The sequence below is a fragment of the Stylophora pistillata genome, chromosome 5 (assembly GCF_964205215.1).
Source record: "Stylophora pistillata chromosome 5, jaStyPist1.2, whole genome shotgun sequence".
Classification (NCBI taxonomy): Eukaryota; Metazoa; Cnidaria; class Anthozoa; order Scleractinia; family Pocilloporidae; genus Stylophora; species Stylophora pistillata.
The window spans coordinates 15,311,656-15,328,232 of NC_142523.1; the positions used below are offsets into that span (position 1 = coordinate 15,311,656).

The window sequence follows — 16,577 nt, forward strand, 5'->3', positions numbered from 1 at the left end:
ATAATAAAAGCATAACATTACATTTGATAAATAGAAAGAGGTTGATCCTGGTCTCCCTCTAAAACATAGCAGATTATAACATCGGAAGTTTATGGAATACACTTCAATAAGCTAATCGTATTGGGGGTAAGTTTTAAAATAATTGACTTTCTATTGGAACGCAGGAACTGAAGATTTCACTTATTTCTCTTCTCCATTCATGTTTTTTAAAAACCACGGGATAGATTTTCCAGAGAGAGGATTGTAACGACAAAGATGCAGTTTTTCCACTGATAAATACCTGAAGTAACACCATTTAAAATGTATAACAGTTAAACATCCTAAAAGAAATCTCTGATTTCAACTGCGAGCCGCCATGTTGCTAAAAAGGCGCGAAATTGTCATTATATGAGGTAAAAGAGCTTTCTTTTAAAAAAAAGAGATTTCTTTCGAGCTAAAGAGCATTTCGATGGTACGAAACAAAACAACTGACCGTCAGTTTATACGTATAGGTGCAGATCTCCACGATTACAAAAGACGCATTTGCTCATCGCCGAATCAATAATCAAATACAAGCGCCTTCGACTCTATGTTGACAGGCCTGGGCAAGCACTTTACGCGCGTAATCATGACATATCACGTGATACAAATTTGAGTGACAACACTCCATGAATGAACTAATTTTGACCGGCATATTGTTGCAAATAGCCAATCACCACCGTTAAATTGTTGTTGATATAGCAACTTGCGTAAAAAAATTGAAAGGACAATGGCGTCGGTTACGGTCCGTAGTAAGAATTTTCTGCCTTCCCGGCTGGCGGTCGAAAAGGTTTGATTTTCGCGTAATCTTAGCGAGACAGGCTACAAAATCGTTACATCTTGAAGAAATTCGCAAAGCTTTTGTGCGATCGCACTTTTCTTTGACACTAATTGTGACAAACTCGAGGTAAGTGTGGAAATTTTCATTCAAAAGCACTCTGCGATATCAAGGACGGCTTCTGCAAGCCTGAGCAATACTTGCGCCGAAAAGAGCTTACAAGTGAACGATACGTGATCTCGCCTCTCTTTCGCTCGGGTTTGGAAATCGAAATGCGATGTTTCATTGCGTAGATCATGTATTCTGGGATGTTCCAAACAAAGTCCGGACATGATTGATCAAAGTACAAAAAATTTCGAAAAGTAATGACAAAAATACAATAGTCCCATATCGTAAACAAGTGACTGGAAGACGACTTTGATTCTTGTTCTAGCCTATTTCTAAGCCCTTTCGTCGTTAATCAACAGATTCTATACTTGTTTTCTCTTTAAAAGGACAGTTTCAAAATATTTTCATCGGGGATTCCCCCAGGATGTTACAAGTTTTTTCTCAAGGTCGCTCCATAGTGGATTGCAATCATACGACCCGGTGAAGTTGTTTCCATTTGGAAGCAAAACTGAGAACATCCGTTTTAAATACTAATCAGTAGAAAAAGATTAATCTACGTAATAGAGGCTATACAAGCACAGCACGAAATTGTTTTAGAACGGGATTTTGTGGTGAATAAGTTGCCTGCTTTCATGAGATCCGTTTTCGATAAAAAAGACCTATCTTTCAATGACATTCCTTTACACAATACCAAACCGCAAGAATACGTCCCAGCAAGATCATTTAACTATCAAGTTTAAAACCTCCTAAAGGTCATTCTAGAACACAAGATCGCACAGTATCAAATATATTACATGGATGATTTGTTCGCTTTTGTTTGAAATGTTCTGATGTGGAAGAAAGAGGAGCTTTCGTTTAAAAAAATACTGACTTGGTGAAGGAATATTTTTACTTCTATTGTAATGCAAATTCTGAGATCAGGTGAGGTCTTCCATTGTTCATTGTTGGTCTAGTTCAAAACAAAGACTTCTTTCATAGCGATAAAAACCTCCGGAAAATGCCAATTTTCTACCGATTTCTTTCAAAACACAACTCTGTCGGGTGGTTTAACTTGAAAACAAACGAGAGAAAGAAAGGAAATCGAAGCTAGACGATTTGCTTATGATAGAATCGATTGTTTTCGAAGTGTGATTGAGATTTGACAGACATGTTTACGTACTAGAAAAGCAAGTGCCTGTTGGTGCACGGATTTTTTATTTCGATTGAAATCATAGATTTTGAAATATGTATCTAATGTAGTTTATCATCTGTCTTCTAATTTTACAAAATCTTCAGCTAGTCTTGAAATGTACCGTGAAAGCGCGGGACAATTCTCAAAATGTGGTTGTTTATCGAGACTCAGAGCCGTTATTTTACTGAAGTTTAAAAATAATTGTAATATCAAAGAGCGTTTGCTGCCGCCAATATTACATTATTCAAAATTAATCCAAACATATTGATTTTTGGCAAAGGAAGGTTTAAATATTGATTTCCTGAATCCTAAATCCACTACTGACATTGAAAGATTGTTATATTTATTTCATTGGTTAAAATTTCAGGTCATTTCTAAATATATAATTAGCCTATATTTAGTCCAAGATATATGTTTTTCATTACCGCCTTCACTAAATGATAAGGCTGCTAAATTGAAATGAAGGGCTCAAGCGGTAACGGTGCACTTTTCTCAGTACTTGCATAACGCTTATATGTTCCAACGGCTTCGTACACGAAAAACAATTGTCGAGAAATCTAGTCTCTCAAAACTTTATTCCTAATCTATATAAGTTGATTTCTTATCAAATTAAATCTAAATATGTCGTATATCTTGACTTGCAGTTTTTATCAACCCTAAAGTTTTTACCCAAATCTAGAGAAAGACAAGTTCGTTTTGACCATCCGTGAATGTTTATAACTGATGTCTCTAGATACATTTCTCCGCAACACCGAAATAATATTAATTCATTTATGGAAGAAAACACCTGAGAAAGCATTGATCTAAACTCGTTCCTCCAGACCACTGGACTGAAGAACAATCCTATAGCCTTATTAAGCTTTTTAGAGATATCAGTATCTACTGCCATTTTGGACTTTCGCAAAATTACACATCCCGTGCATACATCGAGAGCTAACCTCTCCACACTGAAAACTAGCCAAAGGCGTAGTATATAAATTCATTTTTATATCTTTTCTTCGCCCTTTGCTTGACAATTTACGAATGACATAGGCGGTGCATTCTAAAATATAGACAAACACCACAACAATGGTAGAAGAGTGTGATATTTATTAAACATCCGTTTTCTAAGGATCAAATCGGCTCTATTAGGCTAAACAACCGAAAACAATTTTATAGCATTCATTGCATTCAAGCGGAATATTTAGGTGCAGTGATAACCTTTTGTGAAGTCGCTCGTAAAATTAGCGTGGTCTTGTAGTGAAGCTTTGCCACAAAGCTCTTTGTCTTTCTTGACAAACTTTTGTGAAGACCTGAGTTGGGTTCGGTCAACATGACGCCAAACCAGCGAATGTTTACTCATCAAATTGACATCCTTACAGACATTACGGACTAGCATCGGTAGTCTGAGGTCTCCGGCTTTAATTTTATCATTCCTCTTTTTTACTGGAAATTTAATTAGGAGAATACCGTTAAGTGTTTAATCTGATTTTATCCAAAGCATTTTTTTCTGGTTTATAATTATGTTAGCGCCTCGAAACACTGAAACACTTCATTCATGATGTTTCTTTTTTTTCTTTTTTTTTTTTCACTAATTCACTTGCAGTAAGTTCACTTTTTTTATCTCTGAATGAACATTTTTTTTATTTTGTTACCGTTCGCCACCTATTTTTGCTTATTTTCGAGGGCCCTCAATTAAGTGAAAATTTCTCACGGGAATGATTCCTCTTCTTCTCCAACTATTCTTGAGACAAATATATCTTATATATGTCTCAGTGCGTTTTTAAAGAAAAGTGATTTATTTCGATTCAGACAATATGTTGACAGAAATCCACGCTGTATTGATGAAGGAGTGGAATTTCTGGTAGGAAACGGAAACTGTAATTTTTTAAGCCGTGAAAAGAAGCGCCTTTTCAAACAACGCCCGTACTTTATTGAAATGTTGCACTGGTATTTTGTTGTAACTGGGTTAAGCCATAAAGGTTAATTATTCTGAATTGAAAATTTGACTCTGTCAGTGTTACTGTTTTGGCTGTAAAATTTTTCGACGCTTAATACTGATAGCTGAGCTGTATGGGAAGTAAGGTCGAGTAGAGAAGTAGTCATTTTCAAGTAACAACAGATTTTGTGCTATTGAACACGCTTGGGCAAAGTTTGTGAAATGCAACTGTGGCTACGTTTCATGCGTCGGGCGAACCATTTTCTTTCCTTTCTCACATGATGATTTGTTCTTGCAGGTTTTATGTTTTTACATAGCTTTTAGATCGTTTATATCCTTAATTTGAGATGGTAAAACTGAATGATGCGTTGTCTCTCGGTTGTCACAACTTCATTGAGTCAGTGAAGATAGGAATTTATAAAGGTAAAGTTCGTTACCAGAGATCGATGCACCTCATTACTGCTTGGTTGTTATTGTTTTTTATGTGTGGTTGCAATAATTTAGGTTGTAGACACTGCACAACAAAAACTGCTTGTTTACAGAAATTAGACTGTGATATCGTCAAGGGGAATTTACCTAAGCGACTTTCAGTTTCGTAAAAAATGACAAGATGTGCAGATTTATGGTTGCATGCACTTGTTTCCGAAACAATGGTTTCGATTGAGATCGTAATTCGTCAAAAAGTTGCATCTTATTGCGATACACGGCGTTTTCACGACGACAAGTTACTTGGCTTTCCTTGCTTTATGCTCTACTTCAGCTCTTTCAAACTGAAAAAACTGGCATTGCATATAATGCATTACCAATTTGATTCAGTTTTCTTGTATACTCATAAAGTTGATGAATGTTTTGCGGTTGACTGACGAACACTCGTAAATCGAAGACTTACTAATTGACCACACGGTCAGAACCGCAACTATTTGAAGAAACATCTTGCAGTTTAGACGCCGAAGTATTTTTGAAATATTTTGTCTTACAATTGTTCCCTTATGAGAAGTGTTTCGTTATAATCAATGGTGAAACTGAAAAAATGAATCGATGTCTAGGCCTCTAAGTTTAGTCTACAAACTTCTGAATTTGATTGTATCGTAAATGAACTTTTGAAGACCTAAGAACTTTAATTTGCCGTAGGCGGCCAACTACATCAGTTAACCATGCATGATACAAGGTTTAACACTCATATCTTTATGGACTTATTTCCAATTGTATATGTAGAGACAAAATTTTGAATTTGGTTTCAAAACATTTAATTCTCATGTTGATGCGCTCCGCCTCATTTGCGTAAGTGAAACTTTAACAGTGAAAAGCTTTTTTAAGATTAAGGTGAAAGATAATCAAGAGTTGGCAAACAAACTTGCCATTGGCATAATAAAATTTGTTAAATTCTGAACAGGACAATTTTGACGAAAATGTACCAGTTTCTCGGAGGAAACAAGTTTGTTCATTGCTCCAAAATCTAAGCAATATTTATATCTAATATCTAACCAAAAAATACCCAACCGGCACGCAACTGAACCAGCGTGGAAATGGAGGCGTACTGCCATGGAAACACTTGAAAAATCTTTAATATTTCATTGCACTTCGCTCCAGGAAGTCCATTTCAGGAACAATAGTCTAATTGCGCAAGGAAAAACCGAAGTGGTCTGAACGGACTCGTTCCGATAACTTGCGGTTTTTCGAATCATGATTCGCTGTCTCGGTGCAGTTCACCTTGGCTGTTAATCTTTGAGTTTCTTATCTTATTCTTCTCGTGTTGGTTCAAGTTGTTCAGAGTGGAACGAAGATTTTCATCCTTACAAGATCAATTTCAGGTTTGGCGTAGTTTCAAATGTTGTATTTCCTCTTTGGTTCAACTGTTTTTTCGCACTAGACGTTGTAAACGCACATTCATAAACTTCCCTATTTCAGAGGTTTTCTCATTTGACTAAATTTGCATTGTCTTAAAACAGAAGACTTTGCCTTCTGTGGCAACGATAGACTTAAGTTTTCCTTACTGTTTTCTTTGTATACTCTCTCTCAAAGTTGTTAAGTTACTCATGACAAGCACTGTATTTTGCATAAGGGATCTCTAAAATATCGCGAAGTTTTGTCAAATCTTGCCCAGTATTTGAAAAGCCCTTAGTACCGATTCGAAGTTTTATCACAGATTTATAAAATTCTCTAGTAAAACCTTCAGGTAAATTATCAAATATGATGCGCCGAACCGCATAATGAAAATTGAAAGTAAAACTGATTTGTCAGCATAAGTATGAAGTAATTATCGAAAAGGAATGCGTCGAATTGACAAAACTTCGCTGAACGGAACTCGAACTTTATAACGTCATCAAACCTTTCAAATTTCGAGTGGGATTTTCCAAGTGAATTTTTCTTTCCTTTGACTGATTATATCTACTGTCAAACTCGAAGCTCAGGTGGTAAGCATTCTTTAAAGTTTACTTCATAGTGTGGTCATTGTCTCGTGTTGGGCGATTTCATTAATCAGATCTTGTGGCGGGTCGCGTGAAACTAACGCCGATAAGGAATTTTTGTTTCCGTTTTGCCATACGGAATAAAATTCTACTAAAGAGGCGGTTTTAGTTCAAAAGTGAAACGTATCGAAAAATGTTGAACAACTTTAGATGTATTAGCTAGCCGATTAGGTTGTATTTACAGCTTTGTTATTTCTCATGCGTAACGCAGTGTACTTGCTAACGAGGGCTGATGTAAAGGCAGTTTAGTTTTAATTTGACTGTTGAAGGGTTTCTCAAAACTATAGAAGAACATGGCTCACAAAATTTTCAGCTCAGTCACCAAATGATAAAAGACGTGAACCCTTTTTTCAATTATAAGGTATTAAGAAAAAATCTACGTTTTCTGCCAGAATTCTGGCCTCGAGCTCTCAGATTTTGCGGAGCGATTTTGTGGTGCGATTTTCTAATTTTGAGCGATAGAGAACTGCCGTCTTTATTTACATTTAAGACTAAAATAATAACGGTTAGTACGTATTCCAGGAAACTATAAATCATTTGGACACATCGCTGATATGAAAGTTGGCCGATATAAAACCACTAATCCCGTCAAAATTAGAAGTTGAATGTTTGTTGTTTTAAGTACGTAAATGTTCCAGAATTTGCTGATAGAAGTATCGCGGATTGGTTTTTAAACCGATTTTCATTCATCTCTGAATTTGTCGTGATAAAAAAAAATTCCCGTAAACACATATTATATTACTGTCTGGCTAACAGTCTGGCGAGGGATTAAATCAAATCTTTATTTCGGTGAAAATAAATGCAAATATTCTGGGCTTTTCCAAAGTATATGACCGGTCAAAACTTGCTTTCCATAGTTAGGTTGTTTACTATAGGAAATAGAACCCCTCCTTCATTTAGGTTTCGCTCGCCGTAGGTGAGGCACGTCTTGAACTTATCTGTGGAAATTTTTTTTCTCGTTTTTAGTGATTCCTGGTTAATTTTGTTCCTGAGGGATGCAGCCAATTAAAGAAAGGCAAATAAAGCCTTATCAATGCAAACATTGTCCGAAGTCTTTTAAGAGCTCCAACGGTTTGAAATATCATTTGGATAAGGTACACATTGCAGAAGAGAACATGATGGAAGAAGAGACCTGCTATGTAATGAAAGGTATGATGGACAGATTATGTATCTCAAGCTTGTTCGTAATTGATTTCAAGAAGGGCCGGAATTTTTTAGTAGTTGCAGACGCTTTTCTGAACAAGCCTGGTCTCAGCCCAAACAAATTCCAATAAATGCTTTCAATGAAAACATGTTATCATCCTTTCTAAATTTATAGCCACATTTTAAAACCAAAAGCATTTGATTGACAAAAGTGAGCCTTTTAAATTTTAAATAATTGTACTAAAGTAAGATCCTCATTTCAAGGAAGATTTTATCCATATTTTGCTTGTTTTTTTTTGTTTGTTTTGTCGCATCGTTTCAAAATTTGTCAGACAAAAAGCTACTTCAACCGTTAAATCGTGGTGTTAGGTCTAACAGTTCTAACACTGTTTTCAATGAAAACAGTCATTATATCTTTGATGTTAGATAAGTTGTCCGTAAACTGTTGTGAATTAAGTCCAATTGACAAAATACTTCAGTGTTTGGTAAATTTATCAGAGAGGGCTGATTAATCAATTGCATGTAAAATTCTGATCAATCTCAGCGATATTTTAAGTGGAGTTGGCATCCGTTTCCTGTCTGCATAAAAAGAAAAGTGGAAAATAAAAGTTGCTCAAGTACACTCGCGAAAAAAAAAATTAAAGGGATTTAACGGATTTTATTTCACTTGTCAGCTGAGATATTCTTTCCTAATAATCTCTCGCGGGTGTACTTAACTGATGATGTTTCCGAAAAAAAAAATATAAATTGGTGTTTCCGAAAAAAACCTCCAAACAGCTAAACTCAGAAAAGTATCTTCCGAACAAGCGTAGAAAACGACTGATTCTGGCTACTGATAACCGTCAAATCTTTTAGTCAGTCACAAGACATAAATATACGACAAGTCGGACTGATCAAGAACGAGATACGATTTTATTAGCTACGTCCAATTTGATTAATACAGAAAACACGAACAGTTTGATGTTTCAAAAAAATCAAAGTTATCTCAAATGGGATGCCTCACAGAAGAATATTAAATAGAATGAGAAGACGATAATCTTTTTGTCCTTATCTCAGCAAGAATGGATCTGAGAGACAAACAGATTACAATTAATCTTTAATAACTGAACCAGCTCCGTTCAACACGGCACATAAGGAATAACACAACAAATGCTCGGCGCACGCTATGTCGATGCGTATCCTAAAAAAAGTTGAATTTAACCGACATCTTATGATTTCACCAAAGTCAGCTGATTCTTGCCGGTTTCCGGCCACGAGATTATTTCACACGATGGCAAATGGTAATAAAATTCTGAAAATAGAGTTTGTAAAGAGGGGAATGACTCAGAAAGCACGTGATTATGGTGGAAGGGATATCGTGTGTTTAGAAATCCGGTTGCAAATATTACACTCCAAGGCTTGGCTTTTACGTTGGGGAAAACAATTTCTTTCAGTTGAATTTTCAGCCTGGCTGATATTTGCGACGGAGTAAATTCCTGAGACAATAAAATGCCTAAAGTTAATTCATTCTTTGATACAGAAACACAGAAATTAAGTTAAAACAGGCCACAGCGCTTCAATCAAAAACTTCGAGTGGAAGACGACTTTACACTTTAAAATTAAGTTTCGCAACTGATTCTCTCCTTAAACGCGTTCCGGCCCATGTCCACTCAGATGCTTTGAAGCAGTGTGAACTTAGGTTAGAATAAACAGTCAAGTGTAGATGACTGTATTTTAATTTGGGGCATGCCATTGCACGTATACAAAAAAATGTACTCACTTGCTGTTTGAATAGTGATTGTGCTACAATTTTTATTGTCGCAGAAATTTTTCGTTTTTCGCAAGTAATTGTTTAGAAAGCTAGTTTCGCTGGAACTAAATGATCGTGGTCTGGTCACATCATTCAAAATCGGCTATTCATCATTAAAAAGCGTGCGGAGGCTAATAAAGCAAAGTATGGTAAACGATAGGTTTTAGCAATATGCAGGGCGTATTTCGCATTGTTACTATACTACATTTATATTTATATAATTACACGTATACTTAAATACACGTATATTTGTATGTTTGTGAGTGTAGTGTCTGACTCTACCAGTAATTTAGAGAGATCTGCAAATGGTGGAAATAAACAAATATTGTCATTGTTATTGTTACAAACCAAGTGTTTTACTTGCGGCTCGCTGACGAAATCTTTTATGCTCAACTGATAGAGCATCTGAACGTGAAATGAAGTTTGAGCCCTTTTTTCATACCACACTCATGAAAAATGTTCAATATTTTTCATTAGGATGGAATCAGCTGCAGCTAAGTTACTACAAGTTGCATGACAACTCACGATAATACGATAAAAGCGTATGTAAGCTGTGTAACCAGTATTCTTCGAAAATTTTTATGCTTGATAATCTTTTATTTTCAGTTTTGATGTTCAAACTACCCATAAATAAAGAGTGCATTGTTACCAAAGTTTAATCAATAACAGTTAGCTTTAGATTATGACATTTTTATTAAGAAATTGCTTTTTTGATGACCTCAGTCATCGAATTCGGCATTTTATGACCAGTCCTCAAAACAGGAATAAAATTTTAACGCTATCAGTGTTTCTCTTTTTGTTTTGTTTTTTTGTTTTTGTTTTTTCACCCGTCAGCCTGTTGCATTTAGACATTTGGTATTCACCCGTCAGCCTGTTGCATGTAGACATTTGGTATTCACCCGTCAGCCTGTTGTATTTAGACATTTGGTATTCACCCGTCAGCCTGTTGCCTGTAGACATTTGGTATTCACCCGTCAGCCTGTTGCATGTAGACATTTGGTATTCACCCGTCAGCCTGTTGTATTTAGACATTTGGTATTCACCCGTCAGCCTGTTGCATGTAGACATTTGGTATTCACCCGTCAGCCTGTTGCATTTAGACATTTGGTATTCACCCGTCAGCCTGTTGCATGTAGACATTTGGTATTCACCCGTCAGCCTGCTGCATTCAGACATTTGGTATTCACGAAGGTTTAGCGCGAAACTGCCGTAAATCATTTGGTTTTTCGTATCACGATCGCGAGTCATTGAAGATTAGAGACCCGAGTTACTATTTATCGTCTGGGATGGAGTCGGAGAATTTGGGGGGGGGGGGGAGGAATCACATGGTTTTCAGGGGGAGCTGAGAGGGGATCTGTCTTTGCTGACAAAGTTTCAAGTGGGAAACAATAAAATGCGTTCAATTTCATGATCGAAATATTGTTCTTTATTTTTTATTTTATTAAACCTTGTTTTTCTTTAATATTTAGAAAACTCCTCACAAATGCCTGAAAAGCCTCGCACTGTTCCCCCTGCTCTGAATCTACTCACAGAAGAAGTAACTTTGCTGACGGAGTTTGCTCTGATTGCTACCAGTCCACAGAGTCCTTTGGTGAGAGAAGTCTGGGGTGAGAACTCTGATGTCAGGCGCCGTGAAGACGACAGCCCACCTCCTCAGCTTATTATGGTATGTAGATAGAGACTGGGAAGACAGGGGATGGTAACTAACATATTAATTAAAGTGCACCTTTAATTAATATGTGTTGCGCGCATAACTTCAAAGCGCAATAAAATCGTCACATCTTTCTTCCTATTGCCGGAAAGATGCAACCATATACAGCGAAAATTTTGTAATACTACATACTGTAGGAGCACATTATTATATATTGTCGGGGGAAGGAGAACCAGAGGATTTTTGTTGTTGTGTCACAGTAACATTTCCCGGTTCTTCCCCCTCCCCCCCCCCTACCCATAAGGCTCTGTAGTACTTTGATAATCCCCCCGCATCGGAAGTCAATTTTTTATAACACCTCCTTTAATCTCTATTAGAGACGAATGATCTCCCTCCGTTCTCCCTGGACCCCATGTGATCCCCTAAAAATCCTCCTCCCCCCCCTTCTATATACGATAAATAAGGAAATAAGGAGTGGTCCCTTAGTCAAACCCCCGCAATTAATGACTAGTTTCAGTGATACACTCACAGAAGACCACGCTCAAACACGCTGCCCAAGGTTGGGTTACTTTGGATGAACTTATATTTCTATACCTCTGAGGTTTGCGCGAACAATACTCCTGCTTAAAAAAAGAATGTCCTCTGCACACGTAGGGTAAAGTGTCAACAGTTTTACAAATTATGTACCCAAATGTACTTTAAGTCTATGTTATTTATGGAAGGTTTTCGACTTCTTCGCTAAGAACAGAGAAATCTAATATTTTCTTTTTCTTTTTTTTTTTTTTTTTCCAATCCTTGTTTCTGTTGTTTCTTCGCCTATTTATACTTTCTACCAAGAGAGTTTTTTTTCTACTGTCACTGCCCGCCGACAAACCGCCAGTTTACGTGGTCCAGGCGGTTTCTGCGTCCGACTATAAATACTGAGGCCATACCTAACAAAATAAAAACTGCCAACGCAAATACATTATTTTCGCGTTTCCGTTTACGTAAACGTGTCGGTAAATCAATATTTTTAGCTGCATGATATTTCGATATTGGCTTGGAATGAAAACTGTTGTTTCCAAATAAAGAAATTTCTAGATCACAGCGCCTTCCGAATGACCTTTCTTTGAACTGAAAGGAAATTCCATTTTGATTGCATATATGGGCTAAAAATATTTAACTAGGTCCACCATTTCTAGGAATCTGTAAATATGCCTGAGGCATGGGAAATCCGTGATTTCTTGGAAAAAAACTTCTGGCGAAATAAGATTGAATTTAAGAGTCGATCGATCATTTATGATATGAGGTGTGAGAGAGTTTTCAAATCTATTACAATATCAAAGAAATATGTAATTATAGAGTTTAAAATCTTTTTATGATTTTCATTTTAACAAATTCTAAAAACATAGTTAACGGAGTATCACGACTTTCAATAACAATATTCACAATCTTTGAACCTAGTTTTCAATACTTACGGCTTTCGAAATCTATGGAATTTTTTATCGGAGATGTTTACTTTGAAATGAATTGAACTGGGTTCAGAATTTTTTTTTTTTTTTGCTTTCTTATTCAACTTCGAGAGATTTTCGATATTTTTTGGAAGCTTTTGCGAGACATGTTTCGTGAGTGTTTGACAGATGTTAGTCTGCTTGCGTGGCCTAAATGAACACAAACGTCAAATATTTTATCTTTTTTCTTATTTAGGATCTTCAATCTAATGGTAATTGGCGATATGTGTCACAAACCACTCCAGAAACTCCGATACAAACAACTTTCCTAAACACTATACCAGCTGCCAAATGGCAATATTTTATGGCGGGAACCAAATTGAATTTCCCTGACGAAGATGGCTGGACCTGGCGAACGGTTGATGATCTCGATATGGAAAAAATATCTCCTGATTTGTTTCGCGATGGACTTCGAGTCGTAGACTGCCAGAGGATTGAAACGAAATATGGTAACAATACTATGGTACGTTAGATCTTGGTTAATCAAAAATCAACTGCACCTGTTGCTTAGCCGGTTTAAGTTACAAGTGTAGCTATTCATTAGAAGGAACATTTGGCCTTTCGAAAGCCTCCTTGTCTTAAACCGCTGACTGATTTACTGCTTCAATAACTGTCTAACAGACGGATTAACTTATGTAGTAACTGATCGCTGCATAAGTGACTTACGGGTAAATGAGGCTGAACCGTTAGATGGCCAATCAGAGTACTAACAACCGAACGATCAACTGACTCACTTACCAACGTTACGTTGGCTAACTCGTTTGTCCATTAGCAAATTTTACTAATGCCCTGACCAAACGCTAGGCGCTAAAACTTTGTTTTGTTTTGTTGTTTTCCTTACTAGGATGAATACATCGTAACTTTCAAATCATGCAGTGATAAAGAAACAAGTCTTCAGGCTGAAATCACCGCTGACCATCCGTTCTTCGTCAAGGGAACAGACACAGCAGGTTGGGCGTCGTTTGACCCTGTTGCGACCGAATCGCATTATGGGATAAGTTGCCAGCCCTTGCAACGTGGTGATGTCTGTGTTTTGCCACATGCCCCAGAAGTTGTGGGATTAACTTTGAATGGAAATGAATTGGATGGAAAGGAGAAAACGTACGTCAGATCACCGCGTCTTCTTTCTCACACAAGCCGAGTTTGTTGTTGATTAACAATATTTTCTTTTTCTTTCTTAGGTCAGAATTTACGGCTATGGATTCTACAGCCGCTCTTACGCTCAGCAGTATGGCCAAGGTATGTACAAGGCGATATTGACTTACCACCACCCCAGACCAGTGACCAGCACAGAAATATCAGATGATATTGAGCAGAAGAACTCAGTTGAAAACTACAGCATATTTATTTTAAGATTGTCGAAAAAATTTTTCCTTGAAGCCAACGACATATTAATCGAAGAAAAAGCGCAGAAAAAACAATTTTAGTCCCCGAAGGCGAAAACTAAGCCTTCGTGCGCCACAGAGCTATCAGTGGTCTGTTAGGCTATGTACGAGATTTATAACAAATGTGTATTAGTAAATAGTCTTACACGATTTGATTGGTTTTTTTTTTCTTGGTTGTTAAATCAATAATGATCTTTGTTTTTTGACACAGGATAAAGAAGAGCACAGTCACCGAAGAACCAAACTACTGTCAGGGTCCCACACTCCACTCAGCCCAGTCAAAAGAAACAATACGCATCAGTTCAGCAAAAGGCCAATGAACGCCTTCATGTTATTTGCTAAACGCTTCCGACTGGAAATCACTCAGGCTCATCCAGGCAAAGACAATAGGTAAACATAAAGGTATTGGCTATCGGCGACCCACACCAGCCTTGCTTTTTATCCTTAGAATGAAAAAAATAAAGATTGTTGCTGATGTTGTTCATGATCATGTTTTAATGCATCGTTGTTTGTTTTAGAGCAATAAGTGTGATCCTTGGTGACAAATGGAAGGCTATGAAGCAAGAAGATAGGCGAGAGTATGTGATCCAAGCAAAAATGTTAGCAGATGAACACAAACGAGTGAATCCAGACTGTTGGAAGAGAAAGAGAAACTCTGAGGTCAGTATACAACTCTTCTTTCTTCCCACATTTTTATCTAACAACTAGATCTCGAGCTCAAGATTTCTTTCGCGTGATAGCTGCAGCATTTCTGATACAACGCACGTAGATTTATATTGAAAATATGTATCAGCTATGGTTATAGTTAACAGAAAACACACCGATTGTTATGGTCTCTGAAGCGATGTTACTGGGCTTTTTTTATATTTGTCGTGACCTAAAGGATATGAATCCATAGTAATGAAAAACATGAGTTGAAACACAAGTCAGAGTGTAGTAATTTTAGAAATACAACTTTTAGCTTCTAGCGTTTGAAAGTCACATTAGGCAAGATGTTGTAAATGATGGCAAAATATTTGTTGAGAAACTCAACACAATCTCTTATTAAACACTAGTCATTTGCGCTACAAAGACGCGATGAAGGAGATTAGGCAATCAAAGAAATTGAATTCTCAAAAAAAATTCCTAAGTCACATATTCTTTTCATATATATCGCGTGAAGTTTCGTAAAAGTAACTTTCGCTTTAATTCCTTTGCAGGGTTCCTCCAAGATTAGCTACAGGAGACCATAAAAGTGTGCGGCAGTAGATCTCCAGATGCCTAATATATATTCTTTTTTAGATCATTTTGTAATATATGATATATTTTAAACCAATTCAAAAGAATTTTTTCATTAACGGAAAACAAGGCATTAGTTATACTATGTATAACGTATTTAAAAGCTTCTTTGTAAATAATTCAACATAGTTGTGAAATGTTTTTTATTGGGTTATGATTTTTATAGAATAGTATTGAGAGTTTGGTAAGTTATTCTGTCATTAAACCTGGTTGTGATTAAATCAGCTTGAAAAACGAATTCTATGTCTCTGAGCCTCTTTTCGTAACGATTTAGAAGTATCTTTAACTCAAGCTAGAGATGACAGTTTTGAATCGCAGAGGTTCAAGCAGTTCTATGCTTCGAAATGTAGATAGTTAGCCAACGATCCAGAAGATTAATAAAAGTGTTCAGGAAAGTTCCCAAAGATTTCGGGATACATATTAAGCACCGGTGTTAGTTATATTCGCTATCTTCGGAATTCCGTAAAATTCCTTTTCATGTTTCGCTTTGCCCATTAACCCCTCAGAGAGACCGGCATCCAAAATTTCTCCTTACAACATCATCCTTTAATCAAACACTAAGATCACGAGGACAAAAGAAGTGATCCTCAGCTAAAGAAGCTCTTGATTATTAGACAAATTCTCCTCGTCAGAACCTTGGGAAATGTATAGAGAACAGTATGGAGAATATGCATACTGGTGTTAAGGTGTAAAGGGTTCATTTAAGTAATTTTGAATAGAACCTGAGTTATGGATCACTTCTATCAACAGGAGTACATCACTTGCATTCGTTTGTGACCCCGGCTTTTTTGTCTTTTTTAGTGATCAAGATAATTTGGTTTTATCAAATGAGTTGGTAATGTAAATTGGTGACCGTTAGGAGTGTTTGAAATTGATGCTTCGAGAGTAAGCCCACTAGTTAGAACCGTTCTCTTCGCTCCACTGACGCAACACCACAGTTTCTTTGGAAGTTTACCCCCCCTCCTTTACTAATTTAGTTATCTTTCGAACCTTGCTTGCTCGCTTCATTCCTCGATATCAAAATTATATCGCTCTTCCAGTCATTTAATATCGGTTTTCTCCATTTAATTTCATCAAATGACGCCGAACGAGTTTTCGTCTGCTGTGAAATTTCGAGAAACTGATTACACAGGTTGTTCAACTATAATTGTCCTATACAAGGTTATTCTACAGTATTAAACGCATGACTGAGGCACACGCAATGATTATGCCGGCTTTTCTCTTAAACGGAGTTTGTCAGATAAATCCTAATCATCCACATATACCCCAAGCTCTTAGGAGCTGTAAACATTATGTGGCATTGCCTCTTTTGTGATACTTGTGTTTCAGTGCATTCTGGAGCTGTTTTACAGCGATTCCGCTGTGTCTTACTTTCACAGT

General features: G+C 36.8%; 2 protein-coding genes across 8 annotated transcripts in view; one reads left to right on the forward strand and one right to left on the reverse strand.

Annotated features, from left to right (window-relative positions):
- Nucleotides 1–16,577, reverse strand: part of LOC111324244 (centromere protein K) — a 38,209-nt gene that overhangs the window by 17,674 nt on the left and 3,958 nt on the right. The window contains exon 1 of one of the 3 annotated variants that reach the window (XM_088759456.1): nucleotides 473–609. The exons of 1 other annotated variant lie outside the window; for it this stretch is intronic. The gene's annotated coding sequence lies outside the window, so the exon portion shown is untranslated. Of the gene's footprint in view, nucleotides 1–472; nucleotides 610–16,577 lie in introns of those variants that run through there. One more of the 3 variants, XM_022927750.2, reaches the window with a different exon arrangement.
- Nucleotides 7–15,435, forward strand: LOC111324242 (HMG box-containing protein 1). 5 transcript variants are annotated; one of them, XM_022927743.2, is made up of 9 exons: nucleotides 7–126; nucleotides 7,428–7,610; nucleotides 10,863–11,059; nucleotides 12,731–12,997; nucleotides 13,379–13,635; nucleotides 13,716–13,773; nucleotides 14,131–14,309; nucleotides 14,438–14,579; nucleotides 15,119–15,435. In XM_022927743.2, the coding sequence occupies exons 2-9, from the start codon at nucleotides 7,457–7,459 to the stop codon at nucleotides 15,149–15,151; spliced, it is 1,287 nt and encodes a 428-aa protein (XP_022783478.1). In that variant the 5' UTR covers nucleotides 7–126; nucleotides 7,428–7,456; the 3' UTR covers nucleotides 15,152–15,435. The 5 variants fall into 5 exon arrangements, with proteins under 5 accessions (XP_022783478.1, XP_022783479.1, XP_022783483.1 ...); XM_022927744.2 differs by lacking the exon at nucleotides 7–126 and adding an exon at nucleotides 752–925; XM_022927748.2 differs by lacking the exon at nucleotides 7–126 and adding an exon at nucleotides 1,702–1,825.